Below are 26586 nucleotides of genomic sequence, written 5' to 3'. Positions count from 1 at the left end.
GTAGCAGGTAGTGGAGGATGGTTTGATGAATTTTGCTCCAGGTTTTAGATTTACACTAAATACCACTGGGAGATTCTTGACTATATACATTGAAAACTACTTGTGAGAATGTCTAGAATAAGGAGAAGATGCTACTGTTTTGTTAATGCTCACATCTGACCCAGCAGGACAAAGATCAAGCGTCCAGGTGAAGATTTCAAAAGCGATTGTACATGGTACCGATACAAATTCTTTCCTCTCTTTCTTCCTGCTTTGAAAACTAGGATAGGCATTGAGAGAATGTCATATATTCACAGCATTCCATTCCTTAGCTCCAGCCCTCACTGTCCTCAGAGCGATTAGCATTATAGTCCCGTTGAGGACAATGATTTTCAGGATTAAGGAATTTGCTTAAGTTTGCACAGCTGATAAGTGGGGTTGCCGGGAACTCACACAAACCCGTCTATTTTCTGTTCAATCATTTGACTTCACTTGGTGGAGAGTTCAAACCTGGGACAAGCACTGTAAGCAACTGTTTAAACTTTGCCAACTTTAAATGCTTTATCTCAAGAATCTGAAGGCCTGGGAGCCCTCCTGACTCTTGCTGTGTTCACAACCATTCACCTCTCCGCCCACCAGGAGCTATTTTCAGGTGCACGTGGAGAGCACACGAGCAATTAACTCCAAGCTGATGGAGCACGGCCCACGAGTAGAAAGCAATCAATCCATCCAAAACACTGCGGGAATCCTAGCACATCTCAGACCACCCTAAACAACTAGGAACCCCCCCACCCCAGTTTTTGTTAATCAGACACGTGTGTCTTCAATTCTGGTCTTAAAAGTATGTTAGGACCAAAAAAACCCTTTATAATTAGTACCTTATCCTATTTAATATTCATATATCACATGGAAAACGAAAAGTATTTTGAAAATGGCCAATTATTTTGAACATCTTCTGTTAAAGGTGGTTGTTGGCAATGACATTGAAATTTCCATTCGAGGAGAACTTGAATTACTTTGCAATTTCATGACCAGATTCAATCACTTAGAAAATATAACTACTCAGAGGAAGATTGCTGGAGCTATTTCTCACAGCACTCACGAATGGATCGTCTCTACCTTATTTACAAACATAAATACTAACTCTTCATGCAAGCTTAGATTTTAAAATATAATCACCTAATTGGAATGCTTGTTATTAGTGTTAGCTGTATTATTACCGGAGCAAGTCATGTGTGACTCCTTATGATACGAGCTATTATTTCATAGCTGTAGGGTCTTACTTGCTTCTTGGTAAATGAGCAACATAAAAATGATATTGCAAGTCATTATACACAGAGAAAAAGTCTGCAATAGAAATGCTGGGGTTTGGTAAGAAGGAAACAAGGAATATGATTGAACTAACACATCAAGATAGACCCCAAAGATTGATAATCTAGTCAGGAAAGTCAACAGCTGAGAGGGAATACAATCAAAGAGAAAATTTAAAAAGTGGTGAAACATGGAGAGAGATAAGGAAAGATAGCCCATGATGGCTCACTAAATTAAAAATGCCCTAACAAAAGAGTTTCTCCTCAAGTTTGATAAGCTCCTTTTAGTTTGCCTTTAAAATCAAACAATAATAACAAACCACTTTTCATAACATTTGTTCTGTATAAGTGCTTTCCTTATATTAACTCATAAAATCCCCATCAGCACACTATGGATACTAAATTATGTTCTACAGAGGAAGACACTGGCTCAGAGAGGTGAAGGAACTTGCCCATGGTCACACAGTAGCACCGCCAGAGTATGAACTCTGGATACTCTGGTTCCAGGATTCATGTCATTAACTCTTCTGTTGTTCTGCCTACTGTAGAAGGGGAAGGAGGATGGGGCTCCACTTATCTGGAAATCACACACCCAACCTAGAATCAGGAATTAAGTAGCAATAGGGCTCTAGGCAGAAAATAGTTACCCTAGAACTGACTGTGGTTTAGAATCCAGCCCCTTCCCTTTGTAAATTTATATTCAGCTTTAGAGCCTTAGCACTAGCGGTTGTAAGTCAAAGGCTGTGGCTCACCTCAGCAGCAGATCTGAGCCCAGACCCGGCTCTCCTTGACTCCTAGTACAGTGCTTTGCCAAATGGCTGTCCCAATGTCCTATCTCAATAAGAGTGTCCCCATGCTTACTATGCCCACAATTTTAATAAGCTTTTCTCTCCACTTTGGAAGCAGCTGGGGATGGGAAGGGAGGGGTACAAATTAAAAGAAGCCCGTGAGTCACAGTAGTAATACCTAATATTTGACAGCTGGCACTTTGGAGTGAGCAAAACTATTTTCACTTTCATTATTATAGCTAACCCTCATGATTACACTATACACAATATTGTCACCCTGCTTTTACAGATGAGGAAATCAGGGCTGGAAGAAATGTAACTTATGAAGGACATAGAAACAGGAAGCTATGAGTGATGACTTAAACCTAAATGTACTGACTCTAAAGTCTAGAAGTGACAGCTGATGGCCTGAGAACAGAGGAGGGAACATAAAGCTGAAAAGGCACACGAGTAAATTATAGCAAATAATAATAATAGCAGAGTAGTCAATGACCAACTTTCGATCTGGGTCATTAGGAACAAGCTTTGTTCTCTTTATTTTGTTTCAGAAGATAATATGCAGGTGAAACATTTTTAAAATGTTCATTTAAAGCCTATTGTAAAAGATTAAACATATGGAAATTTTATGTATTTATTTATTGTTTATTTATTTAGATATAACCATATATAATATTATACTAGTTTTAGCTGTACAGCATAATGATTCGACATTTGCATATTTTGCAAAATGATCACCACAATAAGCCTCGTTAACATTCATTAACGGATTTTAACCAGATGGATAGAAATTTTATTTACATAAAGTGTAATGTTGGATTCATCAGATGTGACTGGGTTGTGTGTTGCTTTAGCAAGTAGACCGTAAATAGCTAGAATCTATGATGTAGGGAGTTAAGAAGAATTTGGGTGAGTTTAGTAATAAAATTTTAGTGGCGTATCAGGGGGATGTTTTGGGGCTAATATCAGGGATGCTGGTAAATATTTTGCCACAAAACATTTACCTGTCATGGCCGTATATAAAGTCTATTTATTTAAGTAATCTCTACATCCAATGTGGGGCTCAAGCTCACGACCCCAAGATCAAGAGTCACATGCTCTTCTGACTGAGCCAGCCAGGCGCCCCTGTCATGGTTATTTTTAAAATAGAGCATTAGGAAAACTGAGCAGTGATCTAGGTTTTGTTATGTTCTTTCTAGGTTAAAGCTAGTTTCTTGCTTCAGAGGAAGTTAGATTGCTTAGCCCAAATGTCAGCTGGGCATTTACGTGTGACTAGTGTTAAGTTAGTAAGGCTCTCTGTGACTTAGTTCTGCTCTCGTTCGATGCCATAAAGATGAGCATAAAATTTGACCTGATATTATAGTATAGAGTGACTCTGGATGTAAAATGAGCTGGTATGTGTGATTGGGACATGGTAAACCATCATAATATTATTGTTATTTGTAGTAATATTAGTATTAATTATAGTGACATCTATTGCCACCCTTTCAATAAGAAGAAAACTGCCTGGGAGCACTCATTCTAGCAAATTAGTTGCTCCACTTTTTTTTTCTCCTGGGTCTGTTTCTCAATTCTGATACTGGATGATGTGTTTGGCTGCCCTAAGCCTCAATTTTAAAATCTATAAACTGGGAATAACACTCATATCAATTTCATAAAGTTGTTTTGAGAAATTGTTTGAATTATGTACTGACATACAAGAATTAATCAATAAAGGGTAGCAATTATGATATTAATAACTACTGCACACTTACTAGTGAGTCATTGTTCTAGAATCTTCAGGGGTGAGGGCTCTGTTATTATACTTCTTGAGTTTGAATCCATTTGCTTCCTCTTGTTAGCCCTGTGAACTTGGGTAAGGTGCTTAGTCTCTCTATGCCTCAGTTTCTTCATCCATTAAGGGGGATAATAATAGAATTTACTGCAAAGGGTGGTTGAGAGGTTGAAATGAAATAATGTGTAGAAAGCATTTAAAATAGACCTTTTATACTCTTCCACTTTGGTATGGACAAAGGAATAAGGACCATTTTTTGGAATGGAATTTGAAAGAATAACCTAGCTTTACTGCCTTTCATTTCCTCCCACTCACCATATGACATCATATCTTGGACAATTTGCTATTCCCTGAACAAAGCCTGTGTTGTCAACTTAAATCCTTTTGTTTTCACCATCTCCTTCTACGTGGATCCTCCTTTCTTCCGCCTCAACATTATCTCTTTATTCTCTTTGAGGCTTATCTCAATGTGGACAGGGCTTGGCACAGGACAAGTCTCCTCAGACTTCCGTCCAGTATGCATAGTTGTCTACTCTCTGCTCTGATTGCCTTATATATCATTGACCTGATTGCTTATCTGTCATTTCTTCTGTGATGTGAACATCTGGAGACAAGAGATCTGTCTCAATTATCTTGTTACCACAAATGCCTAGCATGGCTCTGGATACTAGAGACAGTTCATCATTCATTCATTCATTCATTCATTCATTCATTCACTTTACTGAGTGCCTATCATAAACCAGGCACTGTTCAAGGCACTATGGACAGTAGAATGAACAACAACAACAATAACAAAATCTTTGCTCGCATAGACCTTAATTCTAATGGAAGAGTCACTAATTGAACATCCAAGTGGAGTTGTCAGCTGATCGGACAGACATATGGGTCTGGAGTTGAGAATCATGGTCTGGGCTAAAGATGTAAATGGCAGAGTCATCGTCATATAAATCATACATAAGACCCTGAAACTCAATGGTATCACTAAGGGAGTAAATGCCAACAGAGAAAGGAATCCTGTCTCTTACTGAATGAACAATAACTACAGATTAAATGGGATGATGCATGTAAAGGCTTTGCATGGCCTTCGGAGCCCCCTCGTAATCCACCTGCTTGCTCTCTGCTATTTTGATGATGATTTTGCTACTGACCCTTCCAACCTCTGCTCACCTAAAGTATTCATTAATTTTGCACTGTCACTGAGACAAATTAAATGTGGTTTTATTACCTCCAGCAATGCTCTCTGGAGAATATGCCTATCTTCAGGCAGATTCAAAGAACACTACCATGTACCATGGAATTGTTTTTCTACCCAAAGTCTCAAAGTCTTTGCTGAAAGGTGAGTAAGTTCCTCTGCCTATTTAATCCCCAGAACTTGTCTTTTTTTTCCCCCTGGAATTTTGGAAGTGAAGATGGGCCAATGTTTCTCTAAAGAAATTCCGCCTATCGCACTTGCTGCTCTCTATCCCCTGGCAAGAAGGCAGTTTGAAAGTAAGAAAGTTAAACTTTAACCTGCATCTAAGCAGATAAGGTAGCAATGTTCTGTATTTTATAGACCTGGTGGAGTGTAAAATTGAGTCTGCTTGAAGTGTTAGGCTCCCATTTCAGTTTTTAAAGGAAACTGGCAGAAACCGGCGTTGACTACGTTCATGTTTAGCCCAAATATTACTTCTTAGCTCAATGCTAATGGAAAATAGGTATTTATGACTCCTATTAGAAACAGCATGAGTGACCAATCATAAAATTATTAAGTAAAAGAAAAAATAGAGGATTTTGTTTATCTAAACTTCTATGTAACTTAAGTAGTTATCATTCCACCCCTTTGGCCCATTGACAGTAAGAAAATAGTAGAAAGATCATGTGGGATGCAAAGATTTCATCATGTAAGTAACCCGGAAAAAAAGATACACCAGTTAACAATAAAGCTTGTTCCAAGAATGGCTTGTGTTCTTTAGACACTTTAAGCCAATTGTCTAAAATAAAACTATCATCTTAACCTAGTTTCATGGCCTTCTGTTCCTTATCTTACTTAATGCCACCATTATCTTTTTGGTAGAATCACTTTGTGCCTTTTCTATCTTAATTCAATACTACCAACTATTTCCTAGTGTGTCCAGTTGAATCTTCACCAGGTGTTCCAAATCTATCCTCCCTTCCACCACTGATTTTTATTATTATTATTTTTTTATTTGAGTGGAGTAGACACATAGTGTTACGTTAGTTTCGGGAGTAGAGAGCACAGTGATCTGACAAGTTCACACGTTATGCTGCTGTGCTCAACTCAAGTGTAGCTACCATCTGTCACCATAAATGCTATTACGATGTCATTGACTATATTCCCTATGCTGTGCCTCTTACTTCTGTGACTTATTCATTCCATAATTTCATAACTGGAAGCCTGTGTCCCCCATTCCCCTGAACCCATTTTGCCCATCCTCTCCCCTCCCTCCACTCTGGCGATCATCAGTTTGTTCTCTATATTTACAGGTCTGATTCTGCTTTTTGTTTGTTTGTTTAGTCACTTGTTTTTTAAAATATTTACAAATTCCAGTTAGTTAATTTTCAGTGTAATATTAGTTTCAGATGTACAATATGGTGATTCAACACTTCCGTACAACACCTGGTGCTCATCACAAGTGCCCTCCTTAATCCCCATCACCTATTTAGCCCATTCCCCACTCACCTCCCCTCTGGTAAACATCAGTTTGTTCTCGGTAGTTAAATGTCTATTTCTTGGTTTGTCTTCCTCTCTCTTTTTTTCCTTTATGATTGCTTGTTTTGTTTCTTAAATTCCACATATGAGTGAAATCATATGGTATTTGTCTTTCTTGGACTGACTTGTTTTGTTTAGCCTAATAATCTGAGCTCCATCCATGTTGTTGCAAATGACGATTCCATTCTTTTTAATGGCTGAATAAGATTCCACTGTGTGTGTGTGTGTGTGTGTGTACACCACTTCTTCTTTATCTGTTCATCAGTTGATGGACATTTGTGAAGTTTCCATAATTCGGCTATTGTAGATAATGTTTTTATAAACATTGGGGTGCATATTTCCCTTTGAATTAGTATTTGTTTTAGATTCCACACAAGTGAAAACATATAGTATTTGTCTTTCTCTATCCAACTTATTTCACTTAGCATTATACCCTCTAGGTCCATCCATGTTGTTGCAAACGACATGATTTCATTCTTTCTTATGACTGCATTATACACACACACACACACACACGCATGCACAGTGGGATATATATATATATATGTGTGTGTATATATATATAAATCTATCTATCTACATATATATATATATATATATATATATACACATCTATCAGTGGACTCAGGTTGCTTCCATATCTTGGCTATTGTAAATAATCCTGCAGTGAACATAGGGGTGCATATATCTTTTTGAAATAGTGGGTTTTTTCCTTTGAGTAAATATCCAGTAGTGAAATTATTGAATCGTATGGTATTTCTATATTTAATTTTTTGAGTAATCTCCATACTGTTTTACACAGTGGCTGTACCAATTTACATTCCCATCAATAGTGTACAAGGGTTCCTTTCTCTCCACATCCTTGCCAACACATGTAATTTCTTGTCTTTTTGATTTTAGCCATTCTAACAGGTGGAAGGTGACATATTATTGTGGTTTTGATTTGCATTTCCCTGATGATTAGTGATTTTAAGAATCTTTTCATGTCTGTTGGTCATCTGTCTGTATTCTTTGGAAAAATGTCTATTCTGGTCCTCTGCCCATTTTTTAATTGGATTGTTTGGTTTTTTTGGTGTTGAGTTGTATAAGTTCTTTATATATTTTGGATATTAACCCATTATTGGATATATCATTTGCAAATATCTTCTCTCATTCAGTAGGTTGGCTTTTTGTTTTGTTGATGGCTTCTTTCACTGTGCAGAAGCTTTTTTATTTTGTTGTGGTCCCAATAATTTATTTTTGCTTTTGTTTCTCTTGCTTAAGGAGACAGATCTAGAAAAATGTTACGATGGCTGCTGTCAGAGCATCAGCCATAGGCTCTCTATTCTGGGCTCTCTATTCTGTTCCGTTGACCTATATATCTATTTTTGTGTTAGTACCATACTCTTTTGATTACTATAGCTTTGTAGTGTATCTTGAAATCTAGAACTGTGATACCTCCAGCTTTTTTTTTTTTTTTTTTGTCTCAAGATTTCTTTGGCTATTCAGGGTCTTTTGTGGTTCCATACAAATTTTAGGATTATTTGCTGTAGTTTTATGAAAAATGCTGTTGATGTTTTGATAAGTATTACATTGAATCTCTAGATTGCTTTGGGTAATATGGGCATTTTAACAATATTAATTCTTCCAATCCATGAACATCACCTTCTATCACTATTGACTTATATTTAGGCCTCTGTTTTCTTTTGTAGGCAGAGAAGTCAATTGGTGAAGTCTTAAAGCTCTGGCAATATGCTGTTCAAGATCAAAGCTCTGCTTTAACAGTTAGTAAGTGGGAGATCTTGGGTTAGTGATTTTAATTTCCTTGCTTAGTCTCTCATCTAAGTGGGGATTATAATTTTGCCTTCCTCACTGGTTTGCAGTAAATACTTGCAATAATTCTTTTGACTTAGAATAATGTTGTTCTCAATAAGAGTTAACTGTTGAAATTGTTTGTCACATAGCCTTTTTAAACAGTTTCCCAACTGATTTTCCTCTTGTTTTTTTTTTCTCCCTCAACAATTTACTTGCTTTCTGATTTTTTAAAATTTATTTTTGCATCATTTTCTCACTCTGAGTCTTTGTTGGTTCCTTGACTTGAAACCGATTCCCAACTAGTTTTTGCTGATTGTTTTTATACTCTGTATCTTGCCTTCAAATGTTCCTCTTGATCCTTTGTCAGTTTTTTCACTGGCTTCAAGTTCACCATCAACCCTTCTAAAGTTGGATTTGTGTTCAACTCCCTTGACTATTGGCTGGCTCTAGACATATGAAAACCCAATCAAGAAAAAGAGTCACTTTCATTTTGATACAGCAATCCCACTGCTGGGTATCTATCAAAAAAATGATGCAAACAGGATATTGAAGCAATATCTGAACCTCCAGATTTATTGCAGCATTATTTACAATAGCCAAGAAATGGAAACAAGCTGAGCAGCCATCAGTGGCTGAATGGATAAAGAAGATGTGGTATAAAGATATAGCAATATTATTCAGCCATGGAAAATAAAGAAATCCTGCCATTTGTGATAGCACATGAGCATTATGCTAAGTAAGATAAGCCAGACAGAGAAAGACAAATACTTTATGATATCACTTATATATGAAATCTAAAAAACATAAAGTCAAAATTACAGAAACAGAGAGTAGAAAAGCAGTTTCCAGCAGGGTTTGGCAGTGGAGAAAACAGGGAGAGTTTGGTCAGAGGGTACAAACTTTCAGCTAGAAGATGAATAGTGTTTGAACATCTAATGTAAAATATGGTGACTATTTTTAATAACACTTATTGTGCAACTGATGTTTCCTAAGAGAGTTCTTCCAAAAGCAAAATCAAACAAACAAAGAAGAACGATATATATGTTAGGTGATGTATGTGTTAATTAACTAAATGAGGGGAGTCCTTTCACAACTATACAACTATCATTTTCATTATCTTACATTTTCAATATCTTACAATTTTATGTGTCAACCATAACTCCATAAAGCTGAAATAAAAAAATAAATAAATAAGAGGTTTGGGTGATTCCTTATTGCCTCGTTTTATTGGTAAAGTCCAGCCTTGTGTTGGTACTAAGAACCTTCAGACTCTGGTCCCAGCTCACCTCTTCTGGTAGATTCTCTTCCCTACTTCTCAGTCCTGACTGTCTTAAGCTTTATCTTTTCAATTACCTAGAACTTTCTTCCGGCTATTTCTCCTAGTGAAATGATGTTTTTCCAAAGGGCCCGAAGAAACATTACCTGTTTGTGAAATGCACTTAGGTGGGATTCAACCCCTTCTCTGTGTGGCTAGACTAGTTGTGATCATCATTGTCCCCGTAGAATAACAGCATCGGCAGCCAACATTCATTGGCCACTGTTGTTAACAGTTCACATACTTATTTACTCCTTTGAGCAAGCACACGGAATATTTACTATTATTATTTCCACCTTTCAGATGAAGAAATTGAAGTTCAGAAAGGGTAAACAACTCATCCAAGTTTTCTATAGCTAGTTAGTTGGTCACAGAACCAGAATTCGAACCAAATAGGCTAGTCAGAGTTATCACCCTTAACTTCTTATCACTAACACTTGTCTCGTATTGTCTCTCACAGTGTTTACCTGCATTCATTGCATCTGAGTGATGTCTATACATACTTGTTTACTTCAGTACAATGTCAGCCTTCAGAGGAAGTGATTTATGTGTTCCCTTGCTCCTGGAGCTATTACTTTTAAAAATAATTAGTGCTCCATAAATGTCTGCCATGTTGAAATGAAATCCACTAAATCTGCCAACAGGAGACAGCTGTCCTGGGACTCCTGTCTCTCTCTTTCTTATACTCAGACTCATTCCTGGTTTAATGAAAATTCTTGGTAAATATATGATGGACCAGGAAAAAGAGTGCTCCTCTTTCCCTTTGTCACTAAATATTTATGTGGCTTTGGACAAGCCACTAATCTCTCCATTTTTTAGTTTGCTAAATGGAGAATATAACCCTTGTTATCTGTCATTCTCCCAGGAGTTTTATGAGGATTAAATGAGATAATCAGGATAAAGAATTTTAAAAACTATGAAAGGCCATTAAAAAGACAGGGACAAGTATCCAAATCAGTAAAACACGTAGTTTATGGCAAGTAAATGGTAGTGCCAACTGCTATGCAACTTGGGTTGTGTTGAAGTTCTAACTTTTCCCATTTCCTGCTTTCCATGGGTAGTGAAGAGCCACAAAAGGAGGAAATTTTATGCTAGCTTTGAAACATCTGCCATTTGCCATAGCCAGGGATAAGCATGCCGTCTCATTGATTCCTGCAATGCTAGATCTGGAAGGAGAATTTGAGACACAGTCTGGGCTTCTCATTTGTAGATGGTGAGACTTAGGTTCAGAAAGGGGGAAACAACTCATTCAAGAGGCTACCACCATCTCTCTGGACAATATGGGTTGCATAAGGCTTGTCCTATGCCAAGCAGGTAAGTGGGAAAAAAACCTCTAAAACCAACGAAGTACAGACCCTGAAGCTCAGCTTCTGGGTCAACCTCTTTCCCCCACCCCCACACCTCTTACTGACAATATGATTCTCAGTCCTCATTTTCCTATTCCGTAAAATGGGAATAATAAAGGAAGTCTATCTTATAGAACTATTTTAATACATAATGAGTTAAACTGTGCAAAGGACTTAGAACTGTACCAGCCACATAAGAAGTACTAGATGCTTATTAAATAAATAAAAATAACATCTGAGTATTTGAACATAACATTTTTAGGGCTCATACATATAATGAATTTAAAGGACCTTGCTTTCTGATCACACAGTAAGTTCACAAACCTTCATGAGTTACACTTCTGTTCCTCCAAAGATTCTCCTGACTACACACCCAGGTCAGAGCTTTTACCTAAAGTCACTAAAGAGTTAGCATGAGCTTAATTCTCAGAAGGTTAAACATTTTAAAAATTTCTTGGAATTACTGTTGTATTTTTAACTGGCAGCATGTTAGCAGTTTAAGCCACTTTTTGAAAACAAATCCTCCAACAGCCAAGTGCTGATGCTTCTCCTCCAAGAGAGACATCTAGAACTTTCCATGATCAATACACTACCAGGCAAAACAAAACACACCGAAATGTTATGCTGTATTTATACCAAAAATCTGAAGTGAAAGTTAGGAAATTATGTTTTGCAATTATACAAGGCTGTATGCTGACGGGTTTGGAGTCACCTAGCCCCACAATTATTTTGTCATATTCACTCTCCTGTGTTTGCTCAAATCAACAACAAAAGCCACTGGAATGAAGCTTTCATTTAGTGAATCAATTATTTTGATTGAATGGGGGTGCTCATATTTACTGGGAAGATATTATGAAACAAATTTAAATAAAAACATGTATAGTGGGATGCCTGGGTTGCTCAGTCAGTTAAGTGTCTGCCTTCGGCTCAGGTCATGATCCCAGGGTCCTGGTATTGAGCCCCACATTGGGCTCCCTGCTCAGCGGTGAGCCTGCTTCTCCCTCTCCCACTCCCCCTGCTTGTGCTCTCTCTCTCTGTTAAATAAATAAATAAAACCTTTTTTTTAAAAAAGGTATATAAATACAAATATACATAAAATCAAGTGTTTAATATTTTATCTTTTGCATTAGTTCCTGATTATTAGCTAGTAAGTAATCTTTTGGTCACCGTAATGTCCTTTGAATAAATAGGGAAAATGATTACTTTATAAAAATGTATTTGGGGCATAGAGAGACATAGCGAATTACTCAGTTATCTAATAAGGAGACAGAGAGATATAGCCACAGACTTGACAGAATTTATAAAGGAAAAATATCCGTGTTCACCTACAGTATAGTAGCTAGGGATTTCTTGATACTAAACTATTCATGAAAAAGCTAGTTAAATTCCTTAATCTGAAAATTATCTATTGAATATCAACATACATTTATCAGCCAGTTGTCAGCCTATCATGGAACTGGGAACAAATCTTCCAAGAAGGGCAGTGTGACTGACTCTAAGAATCGTTACTGGTCCTGTAGATCTCCAACCCCTGGCTTCCAAGATACAGAGAAGCTGGAAAACATCTCCAGAGCCACTCTATCCTTCTACACGCTGTTCTAGGGCCAGGAGACTGGCCTCTATGGATATTATCTCAACTCCTTGCCCTCTGCCCAATGGGAAGCGCCAACAGATCAGAGAGGAGGAAGAGAGAGGTTATGGAATTTATTTTTTGAGATCCCTCCTGGCTGGAGGTTGGGTTGTAGCGGCTGCTTTCCTCTTCCAAGGGCTAGTATCCCTGTTGCGAAACCCTCTCTGATAGGTATAGCTTTGGCTTTCTTCCTCTCTGGTAACAATGGGTATAGAAATGATAACTTCACTCCTACTAGCCTTGGGTGCTTCACTTGCCTTGTTGGGTCCAGAATCCCTGCTCATATCTTTGCAAACAATCCTTTCATTAAACTCCTGTTGATGGCCCTATTTAAGCATGCCTTGTTTTTCCTGCCAGGACCCTGACTGATACCAAATCACAGAATTTCAGTGTTGGAAAGTATTGGACTTGAGTCTAGTTTCTTATCCTAGATTTTTAAAATAGCTCTGCTATTTTGAGAAATCCTTTCCTTTCAATAGATCTCAGTTTTCTCGTATATAAAATAGGCTATATTCCTTATAATAGGCTACTGTTGTTGTTGTTGTTGTTATAAGCTAAATACTTAAAACATTTAAAATAAGATGAACTTTTGCTTAGATAGACATTCCCCTTCACTTTCTCCTTGAATTTTTCCAGTAAGAGTTCTGCTACAGATATGACAGTCCTATAACTTACAGTCCTTCAATACGTGCATCTGTATCATCGGACTAAGAGGATTTTGGGTGTGGGTTTATTCCAACTTCTTAATTGTAGATTCTGCACAAATCATTACAACCCGTCAGGACCCAGTTGTACCAATTGTGAAATGGCAATGTAAGGCCTACCATCCTGGATGCAGAGTGCCAGACCTAAAGCTTTCCAAAGTTTCCTTCCAATTCGAAGACTTGTGATTCGACATACGAAACAGAACTACAATTATACACCCTAACGGGACTTCCTCAATCAATAACAGAGGTGGTCAGTGTAGCTGAGCCTGATGAAGTGATGAAGACAGAAGGCTCTGGAGTCACAATCCCAGATCTGTTAATTGGAAAAATTGTCTAACTTCTCTGTGCCTCAGTTTTTGCAGCCATTATAAGGGGAAAATAATACACCTGCCTTAGAAACTGACTGGGACTCTCAACTGAGTTAAGAACTTGTCATATATTCATACTCGTGATGTTTCATGTACTAAGTCCTTAGCATGAATTATCTTGTTTAATCCCACAGCCACCCATTTGTCTGATGATCCCAAGGGTCTTTCTTTTTGCACCATGAATAAGCTATGGTCCCTCCCTCCTTAGAGCCTTTGCTCTTGCTGTGTCCTCTTCCTTGGAACTTTCTCTCCAGACCCTCATACTGTGGGCCTTCTCTTGGTTTGGGGCCTCAAAAGTAACCTCAGCAATGATGATTTCCCTGATCCAGACAAGTAGCTTTTCCACCTGCATTAAGTTTCCATTACTTTGCCACTGGTTTACTTACTTTATAATACACACCACCTTCTGAGATTGTCTTTGTTTTCACGTGTATCATCTTTCTTCCCACATAAATTCAATGAAGACAGTGAACTAGTAAGTCTTAATCCTCCACTATAAAGCCAATCAATGCCTAGAATCATGTGGACAACACATGGTTTCTCAAAAAAATAATGTGAATGAATGACCAAATAAGGAAACTAAGGGGCCAGATAATTTAATTAAATAACTCCAGGCATTTTGTTAGTAGGCGGCCAATAAGAATTCAAATGCATGCCAGGATGACATTAAAGCCCACCCTGCCTCCATCTGCCTCTTTCTGTAGTTCTTGGAAGGGATAATTAGGGTCTGAGCAAGAACCCTAAATTTAAAAGATATTTCAGAGAGAAAATTGGCCAGATTTTAGTGGCCAGTAAGATCGTGGATGGGAAGCATAAAGTGAAACGAAGTGGTTTTTAATTTCAGCAAGTGGACAGCTTCCAATGAGTGATATAAGAAAGTCAGGGAGTGAGACTGAGTGAAGGTGACCAGCCTCCTATGCCTGCTTGGTGCTCTTATCTGCATCTAGGGACAGGTGCTCACAGAGCAGTGCACAATAGGCTACACAGGGCACAGGGGCCAAAAGTTAAAAGCTAATCCTTCGTTCACAGCCCAGGTGTCCCCAGCCTCAGTCCCTATCCCATTTCTCATTCTTGTTGGGGTGTTTTGGTGTCAGGAAGAAGACATAAGAAGTAGGAAGATCGGTAGGAGAAGAAAGGGAAGAAGGAAGGAGGGGGTAATCAGAAGGGGGAATGAACCATGAGAGACTATGGACTCTGGGAAACAAACTGAGGACTTCAGAGGGGAGGGGTGTGGGGGATTGGGAAAGGCCAGTGATGGTTATTAAGGAGGGCACGTATTGCATGGAGCACTGGGTGTTAAACGCAAGTAATGAATCATGGAACTTTACATCAAAAATTGGGGATGTACTGTATGGTGACTAACATAACATAATAACAAATTAATATTAATAAATCAATCAATCAATAAAAAATTTTTTTAAAAAAAGGAAGAAGACATTTGAATCAAGTCTCTTCCTGCCATTCCACTGGAGGACACTGCATAGATCTGCCATGTTTGTTGTTCCCCAACATCCATCTGAGGTGCTTAGAATTTGATGTTTTCCTGACACTCTCAAATCTCATAGTCAAGATGTGTGCTTGACCACAAAAAGGTTGGGGCTTGTTATTTTTCCTTTTGTCAAAGATGAGTAATATGTTTGATTTTTAAGAATTTAATAATGTCTATAATAATGTTTCATGTAGAAACTGTCACGTGCTGCTTCTTTTAATGCTTTCATTTGAAGCACAAACAGAAGAAGCAATATTTCAAGTCTACATTTAACAAATGACTGTAAAGTGTGTATAATTTCCAAATATTGAGGATAATAAATCTATTATCCTCAAAAACTCAAGAGGTAATATGCACGATGTGTTTAAATATTTAAGAGGCCAACTCAAAAAACAATTTTCTAAACTATATGAGGAAGCTTGCATTCACATAATTAAATACTTTCATCTAATAATTCCAAATATGGGAGAAAAATAATCTAAAAGCACACACAGATGTATACACAGAGTTGTTTATCCCAGTACTATTTATATTATAGGATGAGAAGGGCAAGAAGGAAAAATCTAAATACTCAGAAGCTGGAGAATGTGGTCAAATACAGTATACTGTCACTTTTCAATGTAATACTATGCTGCCATTAAAAATGACATTTACATTTTTAATAGCAAGGTTAATATGTATGAAAGTATGCAATGGAAGAAAAGGATAAAAACTTGGTATGGATGTGGTCTTTAATGCACACACATTGATGGAAAAAGAGGTTACTTACTATTTGTAGGTACTTCACGGAGGGGAGTAGGATGAGGAGTGTGTCGTGGTGTGTGTGTGTGTGTGTGTGTGTGATTTCTATCTTTTTTTTAATGCCTTCTAAATTTACTGCCATGAAGAGGAGTGACTTTGGTGAATAAACCACCTGCCCTCCCAGCTCTGAAGGGGAGGGAGGGGAAGGAGGAGGAAGGCTGTGCTGTGGAGGAAGGGGCAGGTGCTACGGATTACTCTCAAGCGTGGAAGTTAAAAAGGAGGCTGATCTGGGCCCAGCACGCTGACGAATGCTCTTTAAGGCTGGAAACCACCACATGGGCATCTCTCTGGTGGAGCAGAGCAGTTCCTGGTGATGACAGAGGAGTCTGTCTGGGAACCTGATGTGAGGTGAGGCTACACGTCTTCCAAAGCCCTCTTCAGATTCTCAAGTCTCTGACTAGAAATCCAAGCATGCCATAACTCAGCAAGAGTTTTGGTCTTTCTGTAGGAAATATTTTTTCTTTTGGTATTTGCATAATATTGATATATCTCACATTCCTGCCCTGAGGAATGAAGAGCCCTTTCTCACCTAGCTTCGTGGAAAAGAGAATGGAATTTAGAACGAGTACTGGCCCTTTATTAACTACGTTTTGGCCCTTTAGCTTTGAAGGTGCATGGGATGGGGTGGAGAATATTCCCTCAGCCACGGCTAAGCCACGGTACAGCTCATTCAAGCCTAGAACCAGCCCCATCAAACTAAACCTCACCACAGGGTTCTCTGTGGTCCCTCATGCAGACATTTGGTAGACAAGCTCTTCCTCCTGGTGGCCTCAGGTCCTCTGCCCCTCTGGGCACCTGGCTCTAACCAGGCCTTGTGTTCTCATAGCATTTTTTCAGTCCTGTGCCTGACCGCTTAGGGCCAGATCATGGATAGGGACCCACGAATAATCCCCTTCTGATTCAGCAATGGAATTAATGTGTTTTCCTATCCAAGTAAGCTACTTCCACCTGCTGGGTTTTCTTGTGGCGGGTGGCTAGCGGGGAAGGGGGCTATATCTGCAGAACTTTTGGGGTCATTGGCCAAGTCTAGCATCAGTTCAATATCAGCCAATTTTATGAAATCCTATTTTCATAAAAATGTCAGTTTTTAGAATTATTCTGCTCATGTAGAATAATTCTGCTCGTGTAGAAAAAAATAGTAATAAAAGATACTTTATCTTTTATTATTACTATTTTTTCAAGAAAGATCCTGGCTTTTCCTTCACACTTAGTTGAAAATTTCATTGCATCCTGCATGACCATTTATTTGGGGTCTGACTTTACCAGGGATTGGTGCAGGAAGTGTGCTAATAGGGCCTGGCAATTTTGTTCTTCCCAAGTGAATATAGGAATCCATTTTAAAGTTATATTTTACCTGTCTACTGTGTACAAATGACTGTGTTTTCAGTGAATATCTGGTAAATTGGCTATTTTGACTCCAACTTGAAAGGAGGAGAGCAATGGCTCTAATAACAAACATTTTTTGACAAATAGTGGCAATAAAAACGTCTGCAGCTTCGATATTGTGGATGATCGGGGCTGGGGCATTATTCTGGGATTATGGCCTTTTAGGTTGCTGATGACACATTATGTTTTTGTTTGTGAGATAGTGTGTGTGGTGTGTGCAATGAGTGGGAAAAATCGAAGCAATGGATCTCAACCATAACTTAAATTTTTTGTCCATCAGATTGTCACTAATAAAAGTAATTTTACCCTGCCCCCTCTCCCCACAGAATGTTCTAGTAGGATAGGACCATTTTAAAGCTGTTTTATTTACTGCCATATCTCCCCTAATGGGCATAGGAACTGACATATAATACATTTATGGTGAATGAATAAGTGAATTAATTAAATCTTATTATTATGATATCTTATGTCTAACCAATGCCACTGAAGTACTGTTTTATCCTAGGACTTTTGACTGGATGTATTGGGTTGTTTGAGGTACTTTCTATATTTTCTCCGTTTGTGTTGTGGAGACTAGTGAAATTTCAGGGCATTCACGTTTCTTACATCACTGAGCCCATCGTCGCTATAAGATGGTGAGGTAGAATATCAAAAGAGCTGGTGAAGATATGGGTTAGAGACCTGCACGTAGACTGCATTAGCCAGATTCTTCATACCGTGTTTTTTCACTGCCAAAGAGCACCACCTTCTCTAACAGTGGTTTGATGTTTGAAAAAAATTGTGTATGAAAGAATGTAAACAGGGGCACCTGGGTGGCTCAGTCAATTAAGCGTCTGCCTTCGGCTCAGGTCATGATCCCAGGGTCCTGAGATTGAGTCCCGTGTAGGGCTCCCTGCTCAACGGGGAGTCTCCTTCACCCTCTCTTTCTGTTCTCAGTCTCTCTCTGTCTCAAATAAATAAATAAAATCTTTAAAAAAAAGAAAGAATGTAAACATAGGATATTTATAAATGTTCATTATAAATTATATGGAGCATCATTATAAAATAAATAAAGCTTGCCTTTAGATACCCCCTACTTTCTACTCCTCAAGAATGTCACAAAATTAGAAAGAAAGAGAAGGTGGAGAGAGTGAAGGTTAGTCTTCTGTGTCAACTTGGCTAAGCTAGGCACCCAGTTATTTCAACAAACACTAATCTTAATGTTACTGTCGAGGTATTTTGCAGACCTGGTTAACATCTACTAACAGTTGACTCTAAGTAAAGTAGATGACTCTAGATAATGTGGGTGGACCTCATCCCATGCTTAACAGCCAGGCAAAAACTGAGATTTCCTGGGGAAGAAGGAATTCCAAATCAAGACTGAAATCTCCAATCCTGCCTGAGTTTCCAGCCTGCCAGCCTGCCCTAAGGATTTCAGATGTGCCAGCCCCCACAGTCATGGAAACCAATTCCTTAAAATAAATACCTTTATACACATGTTTGTGTGTATGTGTGTAAATGTACAGATATGTACATGTATGTATGTGTCTATGCATGTATGGGTGTGTATGCATGCATATATTGGTTCTGTTTTTCTAGAGAGCCCTGACTGATACAGAGAGAGAGAAAGTGAGCAAAGGAAAAAAGCCCTCACATTTGTGTAAATGGTTTCCACTCTGTAGTAGCTTTTCTAACCTAGTGATATTTCTGAATTTTGGCAATATCTAAACAGTGTGTACCGCACACATAGATGGGAGTCAGGAAATCTGCAAGGTGATGCAGTTGAAGGGCATAGCAGCTCGGCCAACCAGTCAGGCCATGGCAATCCCAAGTCCACTCTCAGCCCTCAGATCAAACAGAAATTTCCAAATACGTTGAAGCCCAGGCTCACGTCACTAACCCCGTGCCATCAGTCTGCCAGACGGGAAAGGCCTCACAATCGCACAAAATTCCCCTGGGTATTTGGATAAACCAGGGAACATCAATAGACTTGGTTTCGCATAATATGATATATTAATTTCTTTTCTTTTAGAAGCAGAGAACTGGGGAGTGCATGCAGACCTAAAGGAATGAAACAAACAGGTGGGGTGGGTGGAGAAAAAAAAACCAAACAAACTTGCTTTGAACAGCAGGAGACGACGTTTTGGCAGCTGAGCAGGGAAAGAGTTTCATGAGCCGCTCTTTAATGCTGCGCTTGGTGCTGTTCTGAGCGTAGAGGAAACCTAGAACATATGCGATGGGTTCTGTTAATGCTGTCTGCAGAGAGAACCGGGCATGCCGCACGCTTATCACAGGAAGCTGGGCAGGTGGGGTCTGGACGCAGCCATCTGCTCAGCAGGCAATCACAGGCAGTGGGTTGGGACCCCAGAAGGAAAAAGAAAGAAAGAAATCCTTCCCTCCCCCCATTTTTCTCATTGTTTAGGTTTTCTTTTCAAAACTTTTCCAGTTGTTGCATTAAAGTGCGTGTTGCATTAGCAAGTGAAAATAGAAACTCGCGATTCTGTCAAGCAGTAAAAGTAAAATTTGGTGGCTTTTTGGGGGGCCTTAGGTTGAGAAGATCACTGAAACGGTTAACTGGATTGAAATGTCTATATTCAAACCAGAGTTAGGGGCCCATGTGACACTTTTCTGTTCTCACTGCTCCCCATCTTTGATTACAGAGGCCACAGATGCTCTGCATAAATCATTCACACCGCAATCACCTGTTAGTACCTTTGCCTTCCCTGAAAGTGAGACAACAGATGTCCTTGATAGGCAACCTCATTAACATAAGTGGGCATGCCCAGAGATGCAACAGTCCTTTGCATTTTTCGCAGGTGGACATTACATTAATGGGCAGAATTACTCAAGCACAGTAATTCCGAAAGAAGCAAGGCGTGTTCACCCCAGAATGGATAGAGTTGTATATGTGACTTCAGATGGTTGGGGAGGAGTCCAGGAAAATCAATAGCACTTGGATGGGCAAGTTAGTAAATGCTTGAAACAACTGTTGGTGTCAAGAGTCACAACTGCCCAACTCATCATCAACTGGCCCACTCAGGGCCCAGAGCACGAATATATATATATATAAATATAGTTTAGAAAGTGTTGAATATAAGGCAATAACAAGATAATCAATTTAAATCTAGGTTAGACTATCTTCCATCTGTATAATATGGATCTGGCAAATGCATCATGTGTTGCTTTTCTACTTTATAATTCCTACCTTGGAATTATAAAGAGCTCTGACCACAAGGCTACTAATCTATTTCCCTTTGGGGCTGTTTCACCCCATCGTCAGTGTGCACTGGGTAAAAACCTGACAGCTGTTTTGTGTGGGGGATGACAGTGAACTAGTAGATACATAAATCAAATCATATCCTTTCTCTGCTTAAAAGCACTCTAAAACCTTCATGCTATTCTTTGGAAAAACAAAAAAATTACACTTCCTACTATAGACCCCAATCCCTGCATGGGCTGGCCGTGCCCCACTCTCTGACAGCATTTCCACCACCCTCTTGCTCTGGACCATCAACCAGTGGCCAGGCTATTCTTCTTACCTTCCTTGGAACTCACAAAACAAGTCTCTCCTCTGCCCTTGACACTTATATGGTGTGAACTGTCTTGTTTACTTGATATCCCAAGTGCTAATTGATGGTCTGGCACATAAGAGGAGATCAATAAATGTCTGACAAATGAGTGAATAAATTTACTTTCAATACCAAAACAAGACTCAATTTCATTTCCTTGATTGGTATCTAAGTAAGCCTTTAAACTTATAAAATAAATCTGATTTACATAAAACGGACTCTTCAGTTGGCGTTTTCCTTCTATTTGTAGAGGGACACATCCACCTAAGTACTGTTTCCTTTGTAAACTTCCTCTAGGATATTAGGATTTTGCTATATGTCAGCTTCCCAAGCAGGACATTCTGCTTCTCTTTCTTTGTGACATTTCAACCCCCCTGCCATTGTATGCACAGTTGGTGGCCTTTCACCCATAATCAACTTCAATATGTCCACGCAGCCTTTAAAACTCAATTCAAAAACACTTGCTTCTGGTAGACTTTCCCTATTGTATTTCCAATCTTCCTGAAGGAAAAGGCCTCCTCCTTCCTCTGCTCTATCTTTTCTGTTGCTCCTGCTGCACGTACCGGTGTCACATCCTACTGCAGGGAGAAACCCTGTTCTGATAAGGAATTAGAAAGAAAAGGTTCTACCAGCCATCTGCAGTAGGAGAGAGACTAGTTTTACCTCGTATCCAGCTCCTTTATTTCAGATTTGATTTCTTGATTTCCAACCAAACTCCACAATCACCCCTGAAATTGGCACATGGCAAATACTCAAGAAATACTTGCCATGTGCTTGATTTCCTCCTTTCTCCTTAAATTCCGATATCTGCCAAGCTCACTCTATCTATAACAGCTGCTGGGCCCTCGGGTCTGGGTGTAGGGGAAGGAGCTTCCTGCTCCCAAGCACTCAGGACTATTAATGGTCACTCCCTGACTCTACCCCAATTGGGTAATTAATGTTGTTCTTCCTTGGAGCTTCTTTTGAACTGGACTATAAGGTAGACAGTTTGCTGTTTTTCATCAGGAGTCAGAAGTCCCAGATTTTAGTCCCTGTTTTTCTCTTTCAAGTTGAGTGACCTTGGACAGGTTATTAAATTTCTTTGGGTTCCTGTCTGTTCTTTGTAAAACAAAAAGACTTATACTAAAGGATATTGGTTGTAAAAACACAGTTTAAAAGTCCTTTGTAGAATTATATTTAAATAGAAATTGTATATGATTTCTAAGTTGTTTTTTTTCTTCCTGGTAGATGAACAAATCAATTTTTATTTGACTACAGACATAATTCAAATTCTCTAGGGTCTTTTCCTTCAAAATAAATAAGAATACGATTTACCATAAATGTTAAAAATGATATAAACAAAGTCCCCCAGATGATGTGGAAAAGCAAATATTTTATTTTAATTCCAGTATAGTTACCATTTAGTGATCGATTAGTTTCAGTGATTCAACACTTCCATATACCACCCAGTGCTCATCACGACTAGTGCATTCCTTAGTCTACCTTGTTTTTATAGTGTTTTCTCCATAAGGAGAACTTTAGTTTTCAGAAGTTAGGTTGTAGACATCACATAATTTCCTCTATCTCCGCACCTCTCTCTCTGCTACCAGATAATTTTGCTCTTTTCCCCTTAAAGTGTAGTGGTTGAGTGTTCAAGTACTGTACCACAACAGCCTGGAACCAGATCCCCGTATGTTATGGCATTGGGTAAGTTTATTGAATCTCTGTGAATCTCAGTTTCCTCAACAACAGAATGGATTAGTAATAGTATCTACCTCATAAATTTGTTAGACTCTAATGAGATAATATATAAAGCATTTATTTAGCACAGTGATTGTTCATAATTTTATAATGTACTTTCAATAGATGTTAGGTATTAATTTTTTCATTCTTTGGGTATATGATATTCCCTCCTACCTCAGGTTCTTTCTGGATGCTATTACCTTTAACTGAACTTTTCTTTTCTTTTTCTTTCTTTTTTTTTTTTAACCTCCTTGTAGCGTGGTTAACTCCTGTCTGCCTTGAGATTTCAGTTCAATATTACTTTCTGAGGAAATCTCTACATGACAGATGAAACTACATTATGAACAGCTCTATTATATGCTCCTAGAGTTCTCTACATTTCTCCTTCATGACATATCATGAATATAATTAAAACAATTGATGACACAATTATATATTTGACATATGTCTTCCCTACTACAGTATAAGATTAAAGATGTCTACTTTTAGCTTTTGGAGAGTAAATGTTACTGAATGTGTTATCCCACTATAAGCAGCCATAATACTGGTCAACCCATATGAGGCAACTGTTTTCAAGTACTGGGTAACAAAAAATGTAGAACTGTAGTACTTGAGAGAAAAGAAATCCAAGAGGTGAGCTCCACAAACGCCCTGGTTCTCTCTGCCTCGTGGCATGTTCTTTCCATAGTTCAGAAAGTAGCAGATCATGCTTATAGACATCAGAATTCTGGACTCCCAAACTGACTGGAATTTGCAGGAGAGGGTGTTGGACAGGAGAGAACTGGTATGTGTGTCAGAGGGGAGGATTTGTGTGAGGATTAAATGTGGGTCATTGTGATGATTAATTTTATGTGTCAACTTGGCTGGGCTAAGAGATGCCCAGATAGCTGGTAAAACATCGTTTATGAGTGTGTCTGTGAGGGTGTTTCTGGAAGAAATGAGCATTTGAATGGGTAGATTGGTGAAGAAAATCACCTTCACCAATGCTAGTGACATCACCCTCAACTTAACGGCTTGAATAGAATGAAAGTCAGAGGAAGGGTGAATTTGTTCTCTGCCTGAATTGGGACATCCATCTTCTCCTGCCCCCAGACATTGGCACTCCTGATTCCCAGGTCTTTAGGTTTGGACTGGAACTATACCACCAACTTTCCTGGCAGACTGTGGGACTTCTCAGCCTCAATAATTGTGTGAGCCAATCTATCATTGTATCTATATTTATCTACATATCTATCTCTCTATCTATCTATCTATCTATCTATCTATCTATCTATCTATCTATCTCTCTATCTATCTCCAATTGGTTCTGTTTCTCTGGAGAACCCTGACTAACACAGTCATTGATCAAGGGCTGAATGATGCATATTCAAGATCAGACTCCATAATACTTAGGAGGCACAAGCTGCCAAAGGGCTGAGAATTGAATGGAAATACCAGAAGTCATGTCATGTTGGGAGATGTTGAAGTTCTGACCCAAAAGGAAAAAAAAAAAAAAAGAAGAAAGAAGGAAAAAAAGAGAAAGGAAGGAAGGAAGGAAGGAAAGAAACCACACTGCTGCAGTAAGAACCACTGGCCTTTACTGGGGAGCTCAGACAGCCTATGTTTTTGGAGTAAGGATCATTTCCTAGAGCAAGGGCCACACCCTATGACTATATATAAAACCCCAACTGACCTATCCTGACAAATAATAGAATGAAAGTTGGTAAGACCAAAAGGAAGTGCTAGTAACTATGGAATGACTTTCAGAACAACACTTAACACACTTGGAAAGAAGATAACAAAATCCGAACTCCTTACAATGCATTGTAACAATGTCCATCGTGCTATAAAAAATGAGCAGACATGTAAAGGAACAGAAAAATGTGACCCATAATCAAGTTCTTAAGAAAAATGATCAGTAGAAACAGATCCCGGGATGACACAGATATCAAAATAAGTAAAAAATGACATTAAAGAAAAAGATGGTCATAGTAAGGAAACAGTTGAAAAATTTTATTAATGAAATTAAAACTATGAAAAGGAACCAAATAAAAACCCTAAAAATGAGAAGTAAAATATCAAAAATATAAACACTTCCTTAGATGCGGACTTAACAGCAGATGGGGGACTACTGAAAAAAGAGTTATGAGCTCAAATAGAGATGAAAGGAGACAAATCATCCAAACTGAATAACAGAAAGAAAAAGGGATTAAAAAGTAAATAGATTTTTAGTAATTTGTAAGAATATATCAAGTAGTCTAATATGAGTGCAATTAAAAAAAAACAGATGAATCAAGAGAGAAGAGTTTGCAAAAAATGGCCCAAATATTCCAAATTTAGTTATAAACACTAATGTACAGATCCAGGAACCTTATTGAACCACAATCAAGATAAATACAAGATGAATCATGTATAGGCACACCATAGTCAAATTGCTGAAAAAATAATTGAAAAAAAGCTTAAAAAACCCAAATCTAGAATAAAAGGACATATTTACAGATAGAGATAGAATATGAGAAAGGTTTCTTACAGAAATAGTAAAGACGAGAAAACAATGGAATAAGTGCTGGGGGGAGTATAAAAACTTTCAACCCAGACTTCTATATTCAGTGAAAATAGTTTTTTGAGAAGGGAAGTGAAATAAAGATATTTTCAGATAAACTAAAGCTGAGACAAATCATAGCCACTAGAGCTGCATTACCAGAAATACTGAAGGAATTTCTTCAGGCTTAAAGGAACTGACGTGATGAAGGTCTACAGATAGAAATAAAGAGCAAAAAAAAGAGCCTTGGAAATTGAAAATATGTGAATGAATATAAAATATTCTCTTATTTCCTTTGTTTAAAACAACAACAAAAGGTACTGTGGAGTTCATTACACTTATAGATACAAAATTTCTGACAATAGCATAAGGGATGGGGGAAGGCAAATGGAACTTTACTGATAGTACATTTTACACTAAGTGGTACAATATTCACGCTGAATAGTCTGAATAAGTTCAGGAAACATATTACAACCTCTAGATGCTAGGGAAACAGGTAAGTAATAGTAAGAGGAGATGCAGTTGAAATCCTACTGGGGAATTAAAATGGAATACCAAAAATATTCAGTTAATTCCAAAGAAGTCCGGGACAGAGAAATAGAAAAGCAAAGAGAACATAATAAGACAGCAGACTACATTCAATCATATCATCAGATCAGAAACCATATCTTTCTTATCTACTATTGTATCCCCATTACCATGCATAATGCCTGTTATATAAGATCAATATCTGCTGAAAGCATGAAATCAGACTATATGTGTTATATGATGGTCTCAAAATATACAGATTAGCTGCGTGTCTCTAATTAGCAGATGCGTTTAAAATCTGCATGGTGTATTTCCTCACAGTGAGTGAAGCAGTCTCCTTCCCACACTCTAAATGGGCATCTGGGTATGAAGGCTGTCTGCTAAGGATGGTTTTGACTGCATTCCCCAGCCAATAGTACTAAAAGAAAATTAATGTTGAAGGTAGGTCAACCAGCAGCGTGCCTTAGTATGCAGGACATTTTACCTTCATAAACACTCTCCAATAGATTAAAAACCTTACATCACATAAATATTTATTCATTTATTTAAAACAAGCATTTATCATAGCACTTATAAACATTTAAATAATGTTTATTGTAGTACTGTGGATGTACAGTGGTCATACAAGAGAAAGTCCCTGCTCTCCATAGTCTAACCTGCTACATCAATTTTAACACCTATTGCATTGCATGATTAATTTGCCAATTTATTTCACTAAATCTCAGATTCACTGAAGAAAGGATTCTGTGCATTCATTAATTCATTTATTCAAAAATCATTTATGGAGTGGCTAGCATGTGTTAGACACTGGTCAAGGTGCTGGGAATAATGTGAATAAAACAGACAAAAATTCCTACTTTTGTTCATCAGACA

The 26586-nt window shown here is 38.2% G+C and overlaps 1 protein-coding gene across 5 annotated transcripts in view; it reads right to left on the bottom strand.

Annotated features, from left to right (window-relative positions):
• KCNIP4 (potassium voltage-gated channel interacting protein 4) overlaps window positions 1–26586 on the bottom strand; it is a 1152721-nt gene that overhangs the window by 112079 nt on the left and 1014056 nt on the right. Inside the window, exon 2 of one of the 5 annotated variants that reach the window (XM_034672026.1) lies at window positions 19494–19595. The exons of the other annotated variants lie outside the window; for them this stretch is intronic. Within the exon in view, the coding sequence (XP_034527917.1) occupies window positions 19494–19595 (102 nt within the window). The remainder of the gene's footprint in view (window positions 1–19493; window positions 19596–26586) is intronic. 5 annotated transcript variants of the gene reach the window in all.

This window comes from Ailuropoda melanoleuca, chromosome 11 (assembly GCF_002007445.2).
Source record: "Ailuropoda melanoleuca isolate Jingjing chromosome 11, ASM200744v2, whole genome shotgun sequence".
Taxonomy (NCBI): Eukaryota; Metazoa; Chordata; class Mammalia; order Carnivora; family Ursidae; genus Ailuropoda; species Ailuropoda melanoleuca.
The sequence above is the reverse complement of the archived record's forward strand: the minus strand, read 5'-3'. Positions and strand labels throughout refer to the sequence as shown.